This window comes from Oncorhynchus keta, chromosome 9, assembly GCF_023373465.1.
Source record: "Oncorhynchus keta strain PuntledgeMale-10-30-2019 chromosome 9, Oket_V2, whole genome shotgun sequence".
Classification (NCBI taxonomy): domain Eukaryota; kingdom Metazoa; phylum Chordata; class Actinopteri; order Salmoniformes; family Salmonidae; genus Oncorhynchus; species Oncorhynchus keta.
Window position 1 is genome coordinate 9212193 of NC_068429.1, and position 23805 is coordinate 9235997.

The 23805-nt window shown below is 41.6% G+C and overlaps 1 protein-coding gene and 2 long non-coding RNA genes across 53 annotated transcripts; 1 reads left to right on the forward strand and 2 right to left on the reverse strand.

Annotated features, from left to right (window-relative positions):
- The first annotated feature begins 278 nt into the window (after positions 1-278).
- Positions 279-21783, forward strand: isoc1 (isochorismatase domain containing 1). The gene is made up of 5 exons (XM_052525096.1): positions 279-773; positions 2490-2609; positions 3921-4124; positions 17111-17227; positions 19324-21783. Exons 1-5 carry the CDS (start codon positions 357-359, stop codon positions 19468-19470), a joined length of 1005 nt encoding a protein of 334 aa, XP_052381056.1. The 5' UTR covers positions 279-356; the 3' UTR covers positions 19471-21783.
- Positions 12470-16793, reverse strand: LOC127931714 (uncharacterized). 2 transcript variants are annotated; one of them, XR_008142669.1, is made up of 3 exons: positions 16005-16793; positions 12588-12891; positions 12470-12511 (listed from the first exon to the last, which is right to left on the reverse strand). It is a non-coding gene; the product is annotated as an uncharacterized LOC127931714 (long non-coding RNA). The 2 variants fall into 2 exon arrangements; XR_008142668.1 differs by lacking the exon at positions 12470-12511 and having other exon boundaries at positions 12531-12891; positions 16005-16264; positions 16304-16793.
- A 135-nt stretch (positions 21784-21918) lies between the features above and the next one.
- Positions 21919-23479, reverse strand: LOC127931713 (uncharacterized). 50 transcript variants are annotated; one of them, XR_008142643.1, is made up of 4 exons: positions 22945-23479; positions 22825-22864; positions 22537-22768; positions 21919-22496 (listed from the first exon to the last, which is right to left on the reverse strand). It is a non-coding gene; the product is annotated as an uncharacterized LOC127931713 (long non-coding RNA). The 50 variants fall into 50 exon arrangements; XR_008142661.1 differs by having other exon boundaries at positions 22537-22624; positions 22749-22884; XR_008142655.1 differs by having other exon boundaries at positions 22537-22664; positions 22749-22884.
- Positions 23480-23805: the final 326 nt, after the last annotated feature.

A 23805-nucleotide genomic window follows, 5' to 3' on the forward strand; every position in this document is an offset into this window, starting at 1 on the left:
CAACAGTACACATTATGTAGGGCAGTGTTTCCCAGTCCTCCAGTAACCCCAACAGTACACATTTTTGTTGTAACCCTGGACAAGCACACCTGCTTTAATTTATCAACTAATCATCAAGCCGTCAATGAGTTGGATTAAAAATACAATTAAGTAAAATTATCCTATTGGGAAATGGTTAGATATTACTGTGAGCCTACAATGTCACATGCAAATTCAGATAAAATTCAACTCTAATTTTGACGAAGGAAAATAAAATGTAAAGGAAAACATTCGATAACTCAATAGTATAAAGTTGAGATGTTTGAGCCATATTCAGCGCAAGAGGACAACATAATAACACAACGACGCAGATAGAAATGGAATGTATAGGCCTGACACTAGGCTACTCTTCCGGTCTACAATACAGACCTATCTGTTCTACCGATCGCTTTTCTAGATTCTGCACAGTTGCGCCCTCTCTGAATGACCCACGCGGCTGTACGCAGACACACGACACAGCTTCTGGAATCATGGCGGACGGTCACAGCAACAACAATCATGTCCCTGTTTTGCTTTCATTTTCGGCGTTTTCCCGGCCGTCCTCTGTGCCTGTTGGTTCTGGATATGAAGTGCTCATTCAAAAGTTTTTGTCAATCTACGGACGCCAGATTGACCTCCATCGTAAATTCATGATTCAATTGTATTCGGACGAGTGGGCACAGTACATTGATTTGCCGAAAGGATTCATCATATCTGAGAAATGCAAGCTACGATTTGTACCTTTGGAAACGGATGTAAGATTCTACCGTTTCGTTTTTTTCATTGCAAATGTTGTATATAATGATGCACATTATCGCCACAAAAAGTAAAAACCTACTAGTTTACAGTACTTTGACAAATTGAATTGGTTTCATAGAGACAGAGTTGAAAACGGTTCACCACAGTACTTTGTAGCTTGGCCTACTTGTCAGTCATACGGTCGCTGTCACAAAAATGCCCAATTTCTTGTAGGCTACATGTTTGTTCCAAAATGGTAAAGAGAAATACTAGCTATCATCCAACATTCATTACAGTATTTAATTTAGGTTGCCATATTTCATATTTATTAAATGTATATTGAATTATCAAATGTTATTTGTCACATACACATGGTTAGCAGATGTTAATGCGAGTGTAGCGAAATGCTTGTGCTTCTAGTTCCGACAATGCAGTGATAACCAACAAGTAATCTAACTAACAATTCCAAAACTACTGTCTTATACACAGTGTAAGGGGATAAAGATAATTAGTTAACATAATTAGAAAGTCTACTGTACAGTAGGTGTTAGTGACGAGAGATGCTTGGAAATGATCAACTTGGTGTAATTATTTATTTAACGTAATTTTTCTACTGTAAAAATCGAAGCCTTGGAGTCTACGCATATAACTTTCTATATAAGTTACTGTATAATGGAAATTAATCGTTTTATTTGGATATTTTACCAATACACCCTATTTAGTGTGAACTGGCCAAAACAAACGTAGACTTGTACATCATTATCATTATCACTATGTATATGTGTATCACTAATACAGTAGTAGCCTGAGCTAAATAATCATACAAAATGCATGATATTTGCTTTTGAGTAGCAGGGCTACCAACAATATTGCCTAAAAAAATGAGACGAAGGTCGAAAGTCATGCGTCCTCCGATACACAACCCAACCAAGCCACACTGCTTCTTAACACAGAGCGCATCCAACCCGGAAGCCAACCGCGGAGGAAACACCTGGCAACCTTGGTTAGCGCGCACTCTGCCCGGCTCGCCACAGGAGTCGCTGGTGGGCGATGAGACAAGGACATCCCTACTGGCCAACCCCTCCCCAACCCAGATGAAGCTAGGCCAATTGTGCATGGACCTCCCGGTCGCGGCCGGTTATGACAGAGCCTGGGCTGGCACTGCAGTACAACGCCCTTAACCACTGCGCCATGTCACTACAACGCAAGACATCACTACTGGGACAAGCCAATTTAGCCAATAACCCTAACCCTACCCATTTCAAAGCAATGCTCTGCCCATTTCAAAGCAACGCTCTACACCATTTCAAAGCAACGCTCTACACCATTTCAAAGCAACGCTCTACACCATTTCAAAGCAACGCTCTACACCATTTCAAAGCAACGCTCTACACCATTTCAAAGCAACGCTCTACACCATTTCAAAGCAACGCTCTACACCATTTCAAAGCAACGCTCTACACCATTTCAAAGCAACTCTCTATGGCATCCATATTTGGTGTACGGATTTTGAGTAATGTATGCTAATCAGAATTTATAATTCAGTCTTTCTCAGTGGCACTTTTCAACAACCAATGCGCCACTCGGGCTTCCGAGTAAAATGAAGCCAATTTACGATAAATACTTATTTCTCCTCAAAGACTAAGCAGTCAACTAAGCTCAGTCATTGATAATGTAGACTAAATATACAACTATGATGACAACCATAAACCATCCTATTGTTTTATATTCAGGTGACAGTACTGGGGAACCTGATCCCTGCCACCACAGTTTTCTTCTGCTGTGACATGCAGGAAAGATTCCGCCCAGCTATCAAGTACTTCGGTGACATCATCAGTGTGGGACAGAGACTGGTAAATTGACCCCCTTTTCATACACACTTGTTAATTTTACATTTAAGCAATATTTATGTACAGTACAAGCCAAAAGTTTGGACACACCTACTCATTCCATGGTTTTTCTTTATTTTTACTATGTTCTACATTGTAGAACTACAATTTGTATTACAATTTGAATGACAATTTGTATTATATGTTGCACATTTGCAAAATGTACAATATGTTACGAATTTGCTAACCGTAATATATGTTCCGAATTCTAGCTAGGTGTCTTGACATTAGTTAGCAATAACAGAATTTAAAATGCCAAGAGTGTGCAAAGATGTCAAGGCAAAGGGTGCCTACTTTGATGAATATAAAATATATTTACATTTCTTTAACACTTTTTTTGATTACTTCCATATGTGTTATTTCATAGTTTTGATGTCTTCACTATTATTCTACAATGTAGAAAATAGTAAAAATAAAGAAAAACCCTTGAATGAGTAGATATGTGTCCACACTTTTGACTGGTACTATAAATATACACTACCATTCAAAATTTGGGGTCACTAAAAAAATAACATCAAATTGATCAGAAATACAGTGTAGACATTGTTAGTGTTGTAAATGACTATTGTAGCTGGAAACGGCAGATTAAAAAAAAATGGAATATCTACATAGGCGTACAGAGGCCCATTATCAGCAACCATCACCACTGTGTTCCAATGGCACGTTGTGTTAACTAATCCAAGTTTATCATTTTAAAAGGCTAATTGATCGTTAGAAAACCCTTTTGCAATTATGTTAGCACAGCTGAAAACTGTTGTCCTGATTAAAGAAGCAATAAAACTATCCTTCTTTAAACTAGTTGAGTATCTGGAACATCAGCATTTGTGGGTTCGATTACAGGCTCAAGATAGCCAGAAACAAATAACTTTCTTCTGAAACTCGTCAGTCTATTCTTGTTCTGAGAAATGAAGGCCATTCCATGCGACAAATTGCCAAGAAACTGAAGATCTTGTACAACGCTGTGTACTACTCCTTTCACAGAACAGTGCAAACTGGCTCTAACCAGAATAGAAAGAGGAGTGGGAGGCCCCGGTGCAGAACTGAGCAAGAGGACAAGTAGTAAATTAGTGTCTAGTTTGAGAAACAGACACATCACAAGTCTATTTAGCAGTAGACTAGGCAGCATTGCAAAGAAAAAGGCATAATAATAATAGATATTTCCTGTTGCTGCAGGATTATTTTCCTGCTTTTGAAAACTTGCTCAAATTACGATTCTACATCTGTATATGACATGTATATATTCCCCTCTCTCCCTCCGTTCCCTCTACTGTGTAGCTTCAGGGGGCTCGTATCCTGGGGATCCCCGTCATCGTGTCGGAGCAGTACCCCAAAGGCCTGGGTAGCACTGTGCAGGAGATGGACCTTACTGGAGCCAGGCTGGTGTTCCCTAAGACCAAGTTCTCCATGGTGCTGCCTGAGGCTGAGGCAGCCCTGGCCGACCTGCCGGGGGTCCGCAGCGTGGTGCTGTTCGGGGTGGAGGTAAGGTTCAGAGAGAGGGACACTGTCCCAGACTGTACGCCGTTTGCACTTGTGGAGATAGGAGAGGGTGTGATAGCTGTAGGGAAGGATGGAGCTCCCACCATATTGTTTACACCAATGGTTCCAAACCTTTGTTGAACTGTGGCACACCTCAAAGGGATAAAACATTCGGCTACACACCTGACCGTTCCCTTTTAAATTATTTAGTGGTAATGACCTCCATCTGATCAATACTTTTTTTTTTTTAAAGAAGAAAATTTAAATAGTGTTAATTTTAAATATTTAGATCGTTTTCATATACTGAACAAAAATATAAATGCAACATGTAAAGTGTTGGTCCCATGTTTCAAGAGCTGAAGTAAAAGATCCCAGAAATGTTCCATAAACACAAAAAGCTTATTTCTCTCAAATTTTGGGCACAAATGTGTTTACATCCCTGTTAGTGAGCATTTCTCATTTGCCAAGATAATCCATCCACCTGACAGATGTGGCATATCAAGAAGCTGATTAAACAGCATGGTCATTACACAGGTGCACCTTGTGCCGGGGACAATAAAATGCCACTCTAAAATGTGCAGTTTTGTCACACAACACAATGCCACAGATGCCTCAAGTTTTGAGGGAGCATGTAATTGGCATGCTGACTGCAGGAATGTCCACCAGGGCTATTGCCAGAGAATTGAATGTTGATTTCTGTACCATAAGCCGCCTCCAACATCATTTTAGAGAATTTGGCAGTACTTACACCACGTGTAAGCACGCCAGCCCAGGGGAAAACTCATTCTGATTACCTGGGCCTGGCTCCTCAGTGGGTGGGGAGTCAGATACTACTGTATATAGCCTCTCTACTGTATATAGCCTCTCTACTGTATATAGCCTCTCTACTGTATTTAGCCTCTCTACTGTATATAGCCTCTCTACTGTATATAGCCTCTCTACTGTATATAGCCTCTCTACTGTATATAGCCTCTCTACTGTATATAGCCTCTCTACTGTATATAGCCTCTCTACTGTATATAGCCTCTCTACTGTATATAGCCTCTCTACTGTATATAGCCTCTCTACTGTATTTAGCCTCTCTACTGTATATAGCCTCTCTACTGTATATAGCCTCTCTACTGTATTTAGCCTCTCTACTGTATATAGCCTCTCTACTGTATATAGCCTCTCTACTGTATTTAGCCTCTCTACTGTATTTAGCCTCTCTACTGTATTTAGCCTCTCTACTGTATATAGCCTCTCTACTGTATATAGCCTCTCTACTGTATTTAGCCTCTCTACTGTATTTAGCCTCTCTACTGTATTTAGCCTCTCTACTGTATTTAGCCTCTCTACTGTATATAGCCTCTCTACTGTATATAGCCTCTCTACTGTATTTAGCCTCTCTACTGTATTTAGCCTCTCTACTGTATTTAGCCTCTCTACTGTATTTAGCCTCTCTACTGTATTTAGCCTCTCTACTGTATTTAGCCTCTCTACTGTATATAGCCTCTCTACTGTATTTAGCCTCTCTACTGTATATAGCCTCTCTACTGTATTTAGCCTCTCTACTGTATATAGCCTCTCTACTGTATTTAGCCTCTCTACTGTATTTAGCCTCTCTACTGTATTTAGCCTCTACTGTATTTACTCTACTGTATTTAGCCTCTCTACTGTATTTAGCCTCTCTACTGTATATAGCCTCTCTACTGTATTTAGCCTCTCTACTGTATATAGCCTCTCTACTGTATTTAGCCTCTCTACTGTATTTAGCCTCTCTACTGTATTTAGCCTCTCTACTGTATTTAGCCTCTCTACTGTATATAGCCTCTCTACTGTATATAGCCTCTCTACTGTATATAGCCTCTCTACTGTATATAGCCTCTCTACTGTATTTAGCCTCTCTACTGTATATAGCCTCTCTACTGTATATAGCCTCTCTACTGTATTTAGCCTCTCTACTGTATATAGCCTCTCTACTAGCCTCTCTACTGTATATAGCCTCTCTACTGTATATAGCCTCTCTACTGTATATAGCCTCTCTACTGTATATAGCCTCTCTACTGTATATAGCCTCTCTACTGTATATAGCCTCTCTACTGTATTTAGCCTCTCTACTGTATATAGCCTCTCTACTGTATATAGCCTCTCTACTGTATTTAGCCTCTCTACTGTATATAGCCTCTCTACTGTATATAGCCTCTCTACTGTATTTAGCCTCTCTACTGTATATAGCCTCTCTACTGTATATAGCCTCTCTACTGTATATAGCCTCTCTACTGTATATAGCCTCTCTACTGTATATAGCCTCTCTACTGTATATAGCCTCTCTACTGTATATAGCCTCTCTACTGTATATAGCCTCTCTACTGTATATAGCCTCTCTACTGTATATAGCCTCTCTACTGTATATAGCCTCTCTACTGTATATAGCCTCTCTACTGTATATAGCCTCTCTACTGTATATAGCCTCTCTACTGTATATAGCCTCTCTACTGTATTTAGCCTCTCTACTGTATATAGCCTCTCTACTGTATATAGCCTCTCTACTGTATATAGCCTCTCTACTGTATTTAGCCTCTCTACTGTATATAGCCTCTCTACTGTATATAGCCTCTCTACTGTATATAGCCTCTCTACTGTATATAGCCTCTCTACTGTATATAGCCTCTCTACTGTATATAGCCTCTCTACTGTATTTAGCCTCTCTACTGTATTTAGCCTCTCTACTGTATATAGCCTCTCTACTGTATATAGCCTCTCTACTGTATATAGCCTCTCTACTGTATATAGCCTCTCTACTGTATATAGCCTCTCTACTGTATATAGCCTCTCTACTGTATATAGCCTCTCTACTGTATATAGCCTCTCTACTGTATATAGCCTCTCTACTGTATATAGCCTCTCTACTGTATATAGCCTCTCTACTGTATATAGCCTCTCTACTGTATATAGCCTCTCTACTGTATTTAGCCTCTCTACTGTATATAGCCTCTCTACTGTATATAGCCTCTCTACTGTATATAGCCTCTCTACTGTATTTAGCCTCTCTACTGTATATAGCCTCTCTACTGTATATAGCCTCTCTACTGTATATAGCCTCTCTACTGTATATAGCCTCTCTACTGTATATAGCCTCTCTACTGTATTTAGCCTCTCTACTGTATTTAGCCTCTCTACTGTATATAGCCTCTCTACTGTATATAGCCTCTCTACTGTATATAGCCTCTCTACTGTATATAGCCTCTCTACTGTATTTAGCCTCTCTACTGTATTTAGCCTCTCTACTGTATATAGCCTCTCTACTGTATATAGCCTCTCTACTGTATATAGCCTCTCTACTGTATATAGCCTCTCTACTGTATATAGCCTCTCTACTGTATATAGCCTCTCTACTGTATATAGCCTCTCTACTGTATTTAGCCTCTCTACTGTATATAGCCTCTCTACTGTATATAGCCTCTCTACTGTATTTAGCCTCTCTACTGTATATAGCCTCTCTACTGTATTTAGCCTCTCTACTGTATTTAGCCTCTCTACTGTATTTAGCCTCTCTACTGTATATAGCCTCTCTACTGTATATAGCCTCTCTACTGTATATAGCCTCTCTACTGTATTTAGCCTCTCTACTGTATTTAGCCTCTCTACTGTATTTAGCCTCTCTACTGTATTTAGCCTCTCTACTGTATATAGCCTCTCTACTGTATATAGCCTCTCTACTGTATTTAGCCTCTCTACTGTATTTAGCCTCTCTACTGTATTTAGCCTCTCTACTGTATTTAGCCTCTCTACTGTATTTAGCCTCTCTACTGTATATAGCCTCTCTACTGTATTTAGCCTCTCTACTGTATATAGCCTCTCTACTGTATTTAGCCTCTCTACTGTATATAGCCTCTCTACTGTATTTAGCCTCTCTACTGTATTTAGCCTCTCTACTGTATATAGCCTCTCTACTGTATTTAGCCTCTCTACTGTATTTAGCCTCTCTACTGTATTTAGCCTCTCTACTGTATATAGCCTCTCTACTGTATTTAGCCTCTCTACTGTATATAGCCTCTCTACTGTATTTAGCCTCTCTACTGTATTTAGCCTCTCTACTGTATTTAGCCTCTCTACTGTATATAGCCTCTACTGTATATAGCCTCTCTACTGTATATAGCCTCTCTACTGTATATAGCCTCTCTACTGTATATAGCCTCTCTACTGTATGTAGCCTCTCTACTGTATATAGCCTCTCTACTGTATATAGCCTCTCTACTGTATATAGCCTCTCTACTGTATATAGCCTCTCTACTGTATATAGCCTCTCTACTGTATATAGCCTCTCTACTGTATATAGCTCTCTACTGTATATAGCCTCTCTACTGTATATAGCCTCTCTACTGTATATAGCCTCTCTACTGTATGTAGCCTCTCTACTGTATATAGCCTCTCTACTGTATATAGCCTCTCTACTGTATTTAGCCTCTCTACTGTATATAGCCTCTCTACTGTATATAGCCTCTCTACTGTATTTAGCCTCTCTACTGTATATAGCCTCTCTACTGTATATAGCCTCTCTACTGTATATAGCCTCTCTACTGTATATAGCCTCTCTACTGTATATAGCCTCTCTACTGTATATAGCCTCTCTACTGTATATAGCCTCTCTACTGTATATAGCCTCTCTACTGTATATAGCCTCTCTACTGTATATAGCCTCTCTACTGTATATAGCCTCTCTACTGTATTTAGCCTCTCTACTGTATATAGCCTCTCTACTGTATTTAGCCTCTCTACTGTATATAGCCTCTCTACTGTATATAGCCTCTCTACTGTATATAGCCTCTCTACTGTATATAGCCTCTCTACTGTATTTAGCCTCTCTACTGTATTTAGCCTCTCTACTGTATATAGCCTCTCTACTGTATTTAGCCTCGCTTCTGTTATTTTTCACTGTCTTTTTACTGTTGTTTCATTTCTTCACTTACCTATTGTTCACCTAATACCTTTATTGCACTATTGGTTAGAGCCTGTAAGTAAGCATTTCACTATAAGGTCTACTACACCTGTTGTATTCAGCATTTCACTATAAGGTCTACTACACCTGTTGTATTCAGCATTTCACTATAAGGTCTACTACACCTGTTGTATTCAGCATTTCACTATAAGGTCTACTACACCTGTTGTATTCAGCATTTCACTATAAGGTCTACTACACCTGTTGTATTCAGCATTTCACTATAAGGTCTACTACACCTGTTGTATTCAGCATTTCACTATAAGGTCTACTACACCTGTTGTATTCAGCATTTCACTATAAGGTCTACTACACCTGTTGTATTCAGCATTTCACTATAAGGTCTACTACACCTGTTGTATTCAGCATTTCACTATAAGGTCTACTACACCTGTTGTATTCAGCATTTCACTATAAGGTGCACCTGTTGTATTCAGCATTTCACTATAAGGTCTACTACACCTGTTGTATTCAGCATTTCACTATAAGGTCTACTACACCTGTTGTATTCAGCATTTCACTATAAGGTCTACTACACCTGTTGTATTCAGCATTTCACTATAAGGTCTACTACACCTGTTGTATTCAGCATTTCACTATAAGGTCTACTACACCTGTTGTATTCAGCATTTCACTATAAGGTCTACTACACCTGTTGTATTCAGCATTTCACTATAAGGTCTACTACACCTGTTGTATTCAGCATTTCACTATAAGGTCTACTACACCTGTTGTATTCAGCATTTCACTGTAAGGTCTACTACACCTGTTGTATTCAGCATTTCACTATAAGGTGCACCTGTTGTATTCAGCATTTCACTATAAGGTGCACCTGTTGTATTCAGCATTTCACTGTAAGGTCTACTACACCTGTTGTATTCAGCATTTCACTATAAGGTCTACTACACCTGTTGTATTCAGCATTTCACTGTAAGGTCTACTACACCTGTTGTATTCAGCATTTCACTGTAAGGTCTACTACACCTGTTGTATTCAGCATTTCACTGTAAGGTCTACTACACCTGTTGTATTCAGCATTTCACTATAAGGTCTACTACACCTGTTGTATTCAGCATTTCACTATAAGGTGCACCTGTTGTATTCAGCATTTCACTGTAAGGTCTACTACACCTGTTGTATTCAGCATTTCACTGTAAGGTCTACTACACCTGTTGTATTCAGCATTTCACTGTAAGGTCTACTACACCTGTTGTATTCAGCATTTCACTGTGAGGTCTACTACACCTTTCACTGTGAGGTCTTCATCGAGCCAGGCTTTCGACTCTGTCAATCACCAAATTCTTATCGGCAGACTACAGCCTCGGTTTTTCGGATGACTGCCTTGCCTGGTTCAATTACTTTGCAGACAGAGTTCAGTGTGTCAAATCAGAGGGCATGCTGTCCGGTCCTCTGGCAGTCTCTATGGGGTGCCACAGGGTTCAATTCTCGGGCCGACTCTTTTCTCTGTATATATCAATGATGTTGCTCTTGCTGCGGGCGATTCCCTGATCCACCTACGCAGACGACACCATTCTATGTATCGGCCCGTCATTGGACACTGTTTCAAACCTCCAAACGAGCTTCAATGCCATACAGCACTCCTTCCGTGGCCTCCAACTGCTCTTAAACGCGAGTAAAACCAAATGCATGCTTTTCAACCGATCGCTGCCTGCACCTGCATGCCCGACTAGCATCACCACCCTGGATGGTTCCAACCTTGAATATGTGGACATCTATAAGTACCTAGGTGTCTGGCTAGACTGCAAACTCTCCTTCCAGACTACATCAAACATCTCCAATCAAAAATCAAATCCAGAGTCGGCTTTCTATTCCGCAACAAAGGTCTTCACTCACGCTGTACCTGTGACTATCCAGATCCTCGATCGGCGATGTCATCTACAAAATGGCTTCCAACACTCTACTCAGCAAACTGGATGCAGTCTATCACAGTGCCATCCGTTTTGTCACTAAAGCACCTTATACCACCCACCACTGCGACTTGTATGGTCGGCTGGCCCTCACTACTCGCCAGACCCACTGGCTCCAGGTCATTTACAAGTCCATGCTAGGTAAAGCTCCGCCTTATCTCAGTTCACTGGTCACGATGGCAACACCCATCCGTAGCACGCGCTCCAGCAGGTGTATCTCACTGATCATCCCTAAAGCCAACACCTCATTTGGCCGCCTTTCGTTCCAGTACTCTGCTGCCTGTGACTATTGTAAAATCGCTGAAGTTGGAGACTTTTATCTCCCTCACCAACTTCAAACATCAGCTATCCGAGCCTGATCGCTGCAGCTGTATTCTATAGGTAAATAGCTTATTCACCTGCCTTTCATACTGTTTTTATACTGTTTTTATTTATTTACTTTTCTGCTCTTTTGCACACCAATATCACCAATATCTCTACCTGTACATGCCCATCTGATCATTTATCACTCCAGTGTTAATCTGCAAAATTGTATTACTACCTCCTCATGCCTTTTGCACACATTGTATATAGATTGCCCATTTTTTCTACTGTGTTATTGACTAGTTAATTGTTTACTCCATGTGTAACTCTGTGTTGTCTGTTCACACTGCTATGCTTTATCTTGGCCAGGTCGCAGTTGCAAATGAGAACTTGTTCTCAACTAGCCTACCTGGTTAAATAAAGGTGAAATAAATAAAAAAATAAAAATAAAAAACCTGTTGTATTCAGCATTTCACTGTAAGGTCTACTACACCTGTTGTATTCAGCATTTCACTGTAAGGTCTACTACACCTGTTGTATTCAGCATTTCACTGTGAGGTCTACTACACCTGTTGTATTCAGCATTTCACTGTAAGGTCTACTACACCTGTTGTATTCAGCATTTCACTGTGAGGTCTACTACACCTGTTGTATTCAGCATTTCACTGTAAGGTCTACTACACCTGTTGTATTCAGCATTTCACTGTGAGGTCTACTACACCTGTTGTATTCAGCATTTCACTGTAAGGTCTACTACACCTGTTGTATTCAGCATTTCACTGTAAGGTCTACTACACCTGTTGTATTCAGCATTTCACTGTGAGGTCTACTACACCTGTTGTATTCAGCATTTCACTGTAAGGTCTACTACACCTGTTGTATTCAGCATTTCACTGTGAGGTCTACTACACCTGTTGTATTCAGCATTTCACTGTAAGGTCTACTACACCTGTTGTATTCAGCATTTCACTATAAGGTCTACTACACCTGTTGTATTCAGCATTTCACTGTGAGGTCTACTACACCTGTTGTATTCAGCATTTCACTATAAGGTCTACTACACCTGTTGTATTCAGCATTTCACTGTAAGGTCTACTACACCTGTTGTATTCAGCATTTCACTATAAGGTCTACTACACCTGTTGTATTCAGCATTTCACTATAAGGTCTACCTACACCTGTTGTATTCAGCATTTCACTGTAAGGTCTACTACACCTGTTGTATTCAGCATTTCACTATAAGGTCTACTACACCTGTTGTATTCAGCATTTCACTGTAAGGTCTACTACACCTGTTGTATTCAGCATTTCACTGTAAGGTCTACTACACCTGTTGTATTCAGCATTTCACTATAAGGTCTACTACACCTGTTGTATTCAGCATTTCACTATAAGGTCTACTACACCTGTTGTATTCAGCATTTCACTGTAAGGTCTACTACACCTGTTGTATTCAGCATTTCACTGTAAGGTCTACTACACCTGTTGTATTCAGCATTTCACAGTAAGGTCTACTACACCTGTTGTATTCAGCATTTCACTGTGAGGTCTACTACATCTGTTGTATTCAGCATTTCACTGTAAGGTCTACTACACCTGTTATATTCAGCATTTCACTGTAAGGTCTACTACACCTGTTGTATTCAGCATTTCACTGTAAGGTCTACTACACCTGTTGTATTCAGCATTTCACTGTGAGGTCTACTACACCTGTTGTATTCAGCATTTCACTGTGAGGTCTACTACACCTGTTGTATTCAGCATTTCACTATAAGGTCTACTACACCTGTTGTATTCAGCATTTCACTGTAAGGTCTACTACACCTGTTGTATTCAGCATTTCACTATAAGGTCTACTACACCTGTTGTATTCAGCATTTCACTATAAGGTGCACCTGTTGTATTCAGCATTTCACTATAAGGTGCACCTGTTGTATTCAGCATTTCACTATAAGGTCTACTACACCTGTTGTATTCAGCATTTCACTGTAAGGTCTACTACACCTGTTGTATTCAGCATTTCACTGTAAGGTCTACTACACCTGTTGTATTCAGCATTTCACTATAAGGTCTACTACACCTGTTGTATTCAGCATTTCACTGTAAGGTCTACTACACCTGTTGTATTCAGCATTTCACTATAAGGTCTACTACACCTGTTGTATTCAGCATTTCACTGTAAGGTCTACTACACCTGTTGTATTCAGCATTTCACTGTAAGGTCTACTACACCTGTTGTATTCAGCATTTCACTGTAAGGTCTACTACACCTGTTGTATTCAGCATTTCACTGTAAGGTCTACTACACCTGTTATATTCAGCATTTCACTGTAAGGTCTACTACACCTGTTGTATTCAGCATTTCACTGTAAGGTCTACTACACCTGTTGTATTCAGCATTTCACTGTGAGGTCTACTACACCTGTTGTATTCAGCATTTCACTGTGAGGTCTACTACACCTGTTGTATTCAGCATTTCACTGTAAGGTCTACTACACCTGTTGTATTCAGCATTTCACTATGAGGTCTACTACACCTGTTGTATTCAGCATTTCACTATAAGGTCTACTACACCTGTTGTATTCAGCATTTCACTGTGAGGTCTACTACACCTGTTGTATTCAGCATTTCACTATAAGGTACACCTGTTGTATTCAGCATTTCACTATAAGGTGCACCTGTTGTATTCAGCATTTCACTATAAGGTTCACCTACACCTGTTGTATTCAGCATTTCACTATAAGGTGCACCTGTTGTATTCAGCATTTCACTATAAGGTGCACCTGTTGTATTCAGCATTTCACTATAAGGTGCACCTGTTGTATTCAGCATTTCACTGTAAGGTCTACTACACCTGTTGTATTCAGCATTTCACTATAAGGTGCACCTGTTGTATTCAGCATTTCACTATAAGGTGCACCTGTTGTATTCAGCATTTCACTATAAGGTGCACCTGTTGTATTCAGCATTTCACTATAAGGTGCACCTGTTGTATTCAGCATTTCACTATAAGGTCTACTACACCTGTTGTATTCAGCATTTCACTATAAGGTGCACCTGTTGTATTCAGCATTTCACTATAAGGTCTACTACACCTGTTGTATTCAGCATTTCACTATAAGGTGCACCTGTTGTATTCAGCATTTCACTGTAAGGTCTACTACACCTGTTGTATTCAGCATTTCACTGTAAGGTCTACTACACCTGTTGTATTCAGCATTTCACTATAAGGTGCACCTGTTGTATTCAGCATTTCACTATAAGGTACACCTGTTGTATTCAGCATTTCACTATAAGGTGCACCTGTTGTATTCAGCATTTCACTGTAAGGTTCACCTACACCTGTTGTATTCAGCATTTCACTATAAGGTGCACCTGTTGTATTCAGCATTTCACTATAAGGTGCACCTGTTGTATTCAGCATTTCACTATAAGGTGCACCTGTTGTATTCAGCATTTCACTATGCACCTGTTGTATTCAGCATTTCACTATAAGGTGCACCTGTTGTATTCAGCATGTCACTATAAGGTCTACTGCACCTGTTGTATTCAGCATTTCACTATAAGGGTGCACCTGTTGTATTCAGCATTTCACTATAAGGTCTACTGCACCTGTTGTATTCAGCATGTCACTATAAGGTCTACTGCACCTGTTGTATTCAGCATTTCACTATAAGGGTGCACCTGTTGTATTCAGCATGTCACTATAAGGTCTACTGCACCTGTTGTATTCAGCATGTCACTATAAGGTCTACTACACCTGTTGTATTCAGCATTTCACTATAAGGTGCACCTGTTGTATTCAGCATTTCACTATAAGGTGCACCTGTTGTATTCAGCATTTCACTATAAGGTGCACCTGTTGTATTCAGCATGTCACTATAAGGTCTACTGCACCTGTTGTATTCAGCATTTCACTATAAGGGTGCACCTGTTGTATTCAGCATGTCACTATAAGGTCTACTGCACCTGTTGTATTCAGCATGTCACTATAAGGTCTACTGCACCTGTTGTATTCAGCATTTCACTATAGGGTGCACCTGTTGTATTCATGTCACTAGGTCTACTGCACCTGTTGTATTCAGCATGTCACTATAAGGTCTACTGCACCTGTTGTATTCAGCATTTCACTATAAGGGTGCACCTGTTGTATTCAGCATGTCACTATAAGGTCTACTGCACCTGTTGTATTCAGCATGTCACTATAAGGTCTACTGCACCTGTTGTATTCAGCATTTCACTATAAGGGTGCACCTGTTGTATTCAGCATTTCACTATAAGGGTGCACCTGTTGTATTCAGCATGTCACTATAAGGTGCACCTGTTGTATTCAGCATTTCACTATAAGGTGCACCTGTTGTATTCAGCATTTCACTATAAGGTGCACCTGTTGTATTCAGCATTTCACTATAAGGTGCATCTGTTGTATTCAGCATTTCACTGTAAGGTGCACCTGTTGTATTCAGCATTTCACTGTAAGGTGCACCTGTTGTATTCAGCATTTCACTGTAAGGTCTACTACACCTGTTGTATTCAGCATTTCACTATAAGGTGCACCTGTTGTATTCAGCATTTCACTATAAGGTCTACTACACCTGTTGTATTCAGCATTTCACTGTAAGGTCTACTACACCTGTTGTATTCAGCATTTCACTATAAGGTCTACTACACCTGTTGTATTCAGCATTTCACTGTGAGGTCTACTACACCTGTTGTATTCAGCATTTCACTGTAAGGTCTACTACACCTGTTGTATTCAGCATTTCACTGTAAGGTCTACTACACCTGTTGTATTCAGCATTTCACTGTAAGGTCTACTACACCTGTTGTATTCAGCATTTCACTGTAAGGTCTACTACACCTGTTGTATTCAGCATTTCACTGTAAGGTCTACTACACCTGTTGTATTCAGCATTTCACTGTAAGGTCTACTACACCTGTTGTATTCAGCATTTCACTGTAAGGTCTACCTACACCTGTTGTATTCAGCATTTCACTGTAAGGTCTACCTACACCTGTTGTATTCAGCATTTCACTGTAAGGTCTACTACACCTGTTGTATTCAGCATTTCACTGTAAGGTCTACTACACCTGTTGTATTCAGCATTTCACTGTAAGGTCTACTACACCTGTTGTATTCAGCATTTCACTGTAAGGTCTACCTACACCTGTTGTATTCAGCATTTCACTGTAAGGTCTACTACACCTGTTGTATTCAGCATTTCACTGTAAGGTCTACTACACCTGTTGTATTCAGCATTTCACTGTAAGGTCTACCTACACCTGTTGTATTCAGCATTTCACTGTAAGGTCTACTACACCTGTTGTATTCAGCATTTCACTGTAAGGTCTACCTACACCTGTTGTATTCAGCATTTCACTGTAAGGTCTACTACACCTGTTGTATTCAGCATTTCACTGTAAGGTCTACTACACCTGTTGTATTCAGCATTTCACTGTAAGGTCTACCTACACCTGTTGTATTCAGCGCATGTGACAAATAAACTTGGATTTGATTTGATTGATATCCAATCTGCCAAAATGTACTCTCATTGTATAGGGGGAGACTGTCTTACACGCTGCCGCCATCTAGGGGTGTAGTTTAGTGGTGCAGTTGATTTGGACAACAGAGGGTGAAATCCCAGTACAGTACAATTAGAACGTATGCACTTAAAAACCAAAGATATGTCCTTTTTATTAGTAGCCATTTTGTCATCCGGACTTTGAACATAGCTCTTCCTATACGTAACCCAGACCTCCTGTGTTGTCTGTCTCAGACCCATGTGTGCATCCAGCAGACAGCCCTAGACCTGCTAGCGAGGGGTTTCGAGGTGCACATGGTGGCAGACTCCACCTCATCCCGTAGCATGATGGACAGAATGTTTGCACTGGAGGTGAGTATCATATTTTCATTTATTTAAATGTATATTTTCATTTATTTATTTTTTATCTTTTTAAAATTTTTATAAACTAGGCAAGTCCGTTAAGAACAAATTCTTATTTTAAAACGATGGCCTACCCCGGCCAAACCTTCCCCTAACCAGGACGACGGTGTGCGCCGCCCTATGGGACTCCAGATCACGACAGGTTGTGATACAGCCCAGGATCGAACCAGGGTCTGTAGTGACACCTCTAGCACAGTGTCTTACACCGCTGTACCACTCGGGAGCCTTATATACAGCCTTATATACATATTTGCATAATATCATGAAAGTGTAAAATGTAAACATCACAGGGGTCTCCAACGTGGTAGCTCGCAGGCGACCCGGTAGCTCGCAGGCGACCCGGTAGCTCGCAGGCGACCCGGTAGCTCGCAGGCGACCCGGTAGCTCGCAGGCGACCCGGTAGCTCGCAGGCTGTCAATGAGAATGAATCAGTAATATAACTTGATTCCATTCGTGAACACAGAATTACAGAATTACAGAATTACAGAATCACAGAATTACAGAATCACAGAATTACAGAATCACATAATGCTGCAAAGTAAAAAGCAGCAGGTATTGGTATCGCGATAAGACGGCTCTGCTAGGTTCGCAAAAGGATATTGAGTGAATAAGCTATTTGACTCTATTTGCATCAAATACATATATGCTGCTGAAAACATATCTACAAGTTATTTTCAACATTTTCATGTTGAAAGATGGTGCTTCTAACAACGATCCATTTAAACAATTCCATTTCAGTTCCAGTCAATTCAGTAAGTCCACTGATAAAACAAAAATACCTCCAATGCGTTTCAATTAGTAAAATGTGGAATTGGAAATGGAATTTGGTTTACTTTCTGAATTGAATTGGAATTGACCTCAACCCTGCTACCAACAACAATACATGAAAAGTGTGAGTAGCTCGGACATTTACTTTGTACAGTATGAAGACATTCTTCGAAAAGAAAAGTTTGGAGAGCAGCACCACGCAGCAGCACCATATGAACCTATATCAATATTCCATGTTCTACCTACCGCCTTTGAGCAAGGCACTTCAAACTGATCTGGGGGTGTTGTACTGTAACTGACTTTGGCTCTGGCCCCAACCTCTCTCTCTCTCTTTCTGGCTCTGACCCCAACCTCTCTAGCTCTGGCTCCAACCTCTCTCTCTTTCTCTCTCTGGCTCTGACCCCAACCTCTCTAGCTCTGGCCCCAACCTCTCGCTCTCTTTCTCTCTCTGGCTCTGACCCCAACCTCTCTAGCTCTGGCCCCAACCTCTCTCTCTCTCTCTCTCTCGCTCTGGCTCTGGCTCTGGCTCTGGCTCTGGCTCTGGCTCTGGCTCTCTCTCTCTGGCTCTGACCCCAACCTCTCGATCTCTGGCTCTGACCCCAACCTCTCGTTCTCTTTCTCTCTCGCGGCTCTTGACCAAAACCACACTCTCTGGTTCTGACCCCAACCTCTCGTTCTCTCTCGCTCTCCTGGCTCTGACCAAAACCACATTCTCTGGCTCTGACCCCAACCTCTCGTTCTCTCTCGCTCTCCTGGCTCTGACCAAAACCACACTCTCTGGCTCTGACCCCAACCTCTTGTTCTCTCGCTCTCCTGGCTCTGACCAAAACCACACTCTCTGGTTCTGACCCCAACCTCTCGTTCTCTGTCTCTCTCGCTCTCCTGGCTCTGACCCCAACCTCTCTCTCTCTCTCTCGCTCTCTCTCTCTCTCTCTCTCTCTCTCTCTCTCTCTCTCTCTCGCTCTCTCTCGCTCTCTCTCGCTCTCTCTCGCTCTCGCTCTCATGTGTGTTGCTCCCATGTTGTCATGTTGTGTTGCTCCCATGTTGTCATGTTGTGTTGCTCCCATGTTGTCATGTTGTGTTGCTCCCATGTGTTGTTGCCATGCTATGTTGTTGTGTTAGGTCTTTCTTTATGTGGTGTTGTGCCCCCGTCCCCACAGGATGCCTTTTGCCTTTTGGTAGTTCGTCATTGTAAATAAGAATTTGTTCTTTAACTGACTTGACTAGTTAAATAAAGGTTACATTAAAACATAATAATCTCTTTCTATCTCTCTCAGCGAATGGCTCGCACCGGGATCATTGTCACCACCAGTGAGTCTGTCCTCCTCCAGCTGGTAGGCGACAAGGAGCACCCGAAATTCAAGGAGATCCAGAATATCATCAAGGCCAGCGCCCCCGAGTCTGGCTTGCTTTCTAAGGTCTAGACTAGGCTGCACATGGTCAAAAAGGAAAAGGTAGAATGTGTCCTTATCCACTTATCCCAGATACAGCTCGTGGCGGCTGGGTGGCCTAGTGGTAGGCCGTCATTGAAAATAAGAATTTGTTCTTAACTGACTTGCCTAGGAAAATAAAGGTAAAATAAATAAAAATAAAAGATATGGGTTTATATTCTTGTCGTGGCTAAGGATAGAACGTTTAGGTGTAGAGTAGCCTGATCCTAGATCTGTGGTTAAATTAGTATGTCATGGTTATGGTTAGGATTGAAGGGTAGGGATATCTGTGGTTAGGGACAACTTCTACCATCAAGCAGTGGCAGAGAACCAAGAGGAATCGAGAGGTTTAAAGTGGCAATCTGCAGTTGCTTAATATATTTTTGGAGTTATAATTGAATTATATGTACCCATTGATTCTTGAAGAATATAACTTGGAAATGCCTCAAATGCCCCTTAGTTCATGAGAACCCAAAATATAACTGTATTTTATTCCAATGTTTGTAAACAACAATATATATATTGCATCCATAGCTCTGTCTATGGATTTGAGTGCTTACATTTCACCAGCCCCTCCCTGATCTTTTTTTCTGCTGATTTGATGCTTTAAGGTGAATTGGGGGATGGACCAGTTTTCCGTCCTGGTCTGGGAAGGGGATGGACCAGTTTTCTGGTCTGGGAAGGGGATGGACCAGTTTTCTGGTCTGGGAAGGGGATGGACCAGTTTTCTGGTCTGGGAAGGGGATGGACCAGTTTTCTGGTCTGGGAAGGGGATGGACCAGTTTTCTGGTCTGGTCTGGGAAGGGGATGGACCAGTTTTCTGGTCTGGTCTGGGAAGGGGATGGACCAGTTTTCTGGTCTGGTCTGGGAAGGGGATGGACCAGTTTTCTGGTCTGGGAAGGGGATGGACCAGTTTTCTGGTCTGGGAAGGGGATGGACCAGTTTTCTGGTCTGGTCTGGGAAGGGGATGGACCAGTTTTCTGGTCTGGTCTGGGAAGGGGATGGACCAGTTTTCTGGTCTGGTCTGGGAAGGGGATGGACCAGTTTTCTGGTCTGGGAAGGGGATGGACCAGTTTTCTGGTCTGGTCTGGGAAGGGGATGGACCAGTTTTCTGGTCTGGGAAGGGGATGGACCAGTTTTCTGGTCTGGGAAGGGGATGGACCAGTTTTCCGTCCTGGTCTGGGAAGGGGATGGACCAGTTTTCCGTCCTGGTCTGGGAAGGGGATGGACCAGTTTTCCGTCCTGGTCTGGGAAGGGGGAAGGGGATGGACCAGTTTTCCGTCCTGGTCTGGGAAGGGGATGGACCAGTTTTCTGGTCTGGGAAGGGGATGGACCAGTTTTCTGGTCTGGGAAGGGGATGGACCAGTTTTCCGTCCTGGTCTGGGAAGGGGATGGACCAGTTTTCCGTCCTGGTCTGGGAAGGGGATGGACCAGTTTTCCGTCCTGGTCTGGGAAGGGGATGGACCAGTTTTCCGTCCTGGTCTGGGAAGGGGATGGACCAGTTTTCCGTCCTGGTCTGGGAAGGGGATGGACCAGTTTTCCGTCCTGGTCTGGGAAGGGGATGGACCAGTTTTCCGTCCTGGTCTGGGAAGGGGATGGACCAGTTTTCCGTCCTGGTCTGGGAAGGGGATGGGCCAGTTTTCCGTCCTGGTCTGGGAAGGGGATGGACCAGTTTTCCGTCCTGGTCTGGGAAGGGGATGGACCAGTTTTCCGTCCTGGTCTGGGAAGGGGATGGGCCAGTTTTCCGTCCTGGTCTGGGAAGGGGATGGACCAGTTTTCTTTCGGTCCTGGTCTGGGAAACTCATTGTGTATGCAGCATTTCACTCCAGCTGGATTAAATATTGTGAAAATCCAACCTTGTTGTCGGGAAGGATTTGTCTGGAACTGGAAGTGCTCATTGAGGTGATGTCGTAGGACCACTACATTTCCACTGACCAGTTTCATGTGGGTTTGATAAACACCGGGTCTCAGACTAGGTTTGGGAAACCTTGGCTGGGCTTATTTGTGTACCAATGATATTTATGCACTGAGCGTTCCAGCCTGCCCGAGCACATGGGTGATTAAGTGCTTGCTTCATGTGACTTGGTATATTGTATGTGAGTCAGGGTATGATCTAGAAAAATGATATATTGATATATGATATATTTCCTAATGTATGTTTCCCTTTTTTGTCAACAGCTCACAGTATGACAGTATTTCGGAATTGAACTTCCTCGTCTATTTTTATTATGTGTTCAGTGGCATGCCTTCTTCTCTTATCTGCCTGTAATGAAAAAGGGGAAATAAATATAAGAAATTGTTGAGACATTTCTTTGATCTAGTTCTTACCCTTTTAGTTAAACCATGAAAATAAAACATTTCACAAAAGGCTTATTACACTAGTAAGCCTCGTCGTAAATTATAAAAATCCCTCAACGTCGAAAGTGTCTGCAAGCGTGTGAGACTACAGTACCTATCTGACTATCTGGTGTCTACAGTACCTATCTGGTGTCTACAGTACCTATCTGACTATCTGGTGTCTACAGTACCTATCTGGTGTCTACAGTACCTATCTGACTATCTGGTGTCTACAGTACCTATCTGGTGTCTACAGTACCTATCTGACTATCTGGTGTCTACAGTACCTATCTGACTATCTGGTGTCTACAGTACCTATCTGACTATCTGGTGTCTACAGTACCTATCTGGTGTCTACAGTAGCTATCTGGTGTCTACAGTACCTATCTGGTGTCTACAGTACCTATCTGGTGTCTACAGTACCTATCTGACTATCTGGTGTCTACAGTACCTATCTGACTATCTGGTGTCTACAGTACCTATCTGGTGTCTACAGTACCTATCTGGTGTCTACAGTACCTATCTGGTGTCTACAGTACCTATCTGACTATCTGGTGTCTACAGTACCTATCTGGTGTCTACAGTACCTATCTGGTGTCTACAGTACCTATCTGGTGTCTACAGTACCTATCTGGTGTCTACAGTACCTATCTGACTATCTGGTGTCTACAGTACCTATCTGACTATCTGGTGTCTACAGTACCTATCTGGTGTCTACAGTACCTATCTGGTGTCTACAGTACCTATCTGACTATCTGGTGTCTACAGTACCTATCTGGTGTCTACAGTACCTATCTGGTGTCTACAGTACCTATCTGGTGTCTACAGTACCTATCTGGTGTCTACAGTACCTATCTGACTATCTGGTGTCTACAGTACCTATCTGACTATCTGGTGTCTACAGTACCTATCTGACTATCTGGTGTCTACAGTACCTATCTGGTGTCTACAGTACCTATCTGACTATCTGGTGTCTACAGTACCTATCTGACTATCTGGTGTCTACAGTACCTATCTGGTGTCTACAGTACCTATCTGGTGTCTACAGTACCTATCTGGTGTCTACAGTACCTATCTGGTGTCTACAGTACCTATCTGGTGTCTACCGTACCTATCTGGTGTCTACCGTACCTATCTGGTGTCTACCGTACCTACAGTGCCTTGCGAAGTATTCGGCCCCCTTGAACTTTGCGACCTTTTGCCACAATTCAGGCTTCAAACATAAAGATATAAAACTTCTTCACAACAGTATCTCGGACCTGCCTGGTGTGTTCCTTGTTCTTCATAATGCTCTCTGCGCTTTTAACGGACCTCTGAGACTATCACAGTGCAGGTGCATTTATACGGAGACTTGATTACACACAGGTGGATTGTATTTATCATCATTAGTCATTTAGGTCAACATTGGATCATTCAGAGATCTCTTCTGGCGAGAGTTTGCTGCACTGAAAGTAAAGGGGCTGAATAATTTTGCATGCCCAATTTTTCAGTTTTTGATTTGTTAAAAAAGTTTGAAATATCCAATAAATGTCGTTCCACTTCATGATTGTGTCCCACTTGTTGTTGATTCTTCACAAAAAATACAGTTTTATATCTTTATGTTTGAAGCCTGAAATGTGGCAAAAGGTCGCAAAGTTCAAGGGGGCCGAATACTTTCGCAAGGCACTGTATCTGGTGTCTACAGTACCTATCTGGTGTCTACAGTACCTATCTGACTCTGGTCACATTTTGTTACTTTACAGCTTTATTCAAAAAATGTATTAAATAGTTTTTTCCCCTCATCAATCTACACACAATACCCCATAATCACAAAGCAAAAACAGGTTTTTAGGATTTTTTTTGCTAATTTGTTAAAAATAAAAAATGGATATAAAATTTGCACAAGTATTCAGACCCTTTACTCCGGACTTTGTTGAAGCACCTTTGGCAGCGATTAAAGCATCAAGTCTTCTTGGGTATGACGCTACAAGCTTGGCACGACTGTATTTGGGG

Coding starts and splice junctions, on each gene's coding strand:
- isoc1 (XM_052525096.1), top strand. CDS start 357: ATGGAATGTATAGGCCTGACACTAGGCTACTCTTCCGGTCTACAATAC. Junction 2,610..3,920: donor TCAGTGTGGGACAGAGACTG/GTAAATTGACCC, acceptor TCTACTGTGTAG/CTTCAGGGGGCTCGTATCCT. Junction 17,228..19,323: donor ACAGAATGTTTGCACTGGAG/GTGAGTATCATA, acceptor TATCTCTCTCAG/CGAATGGCTCGCACCGGGAT.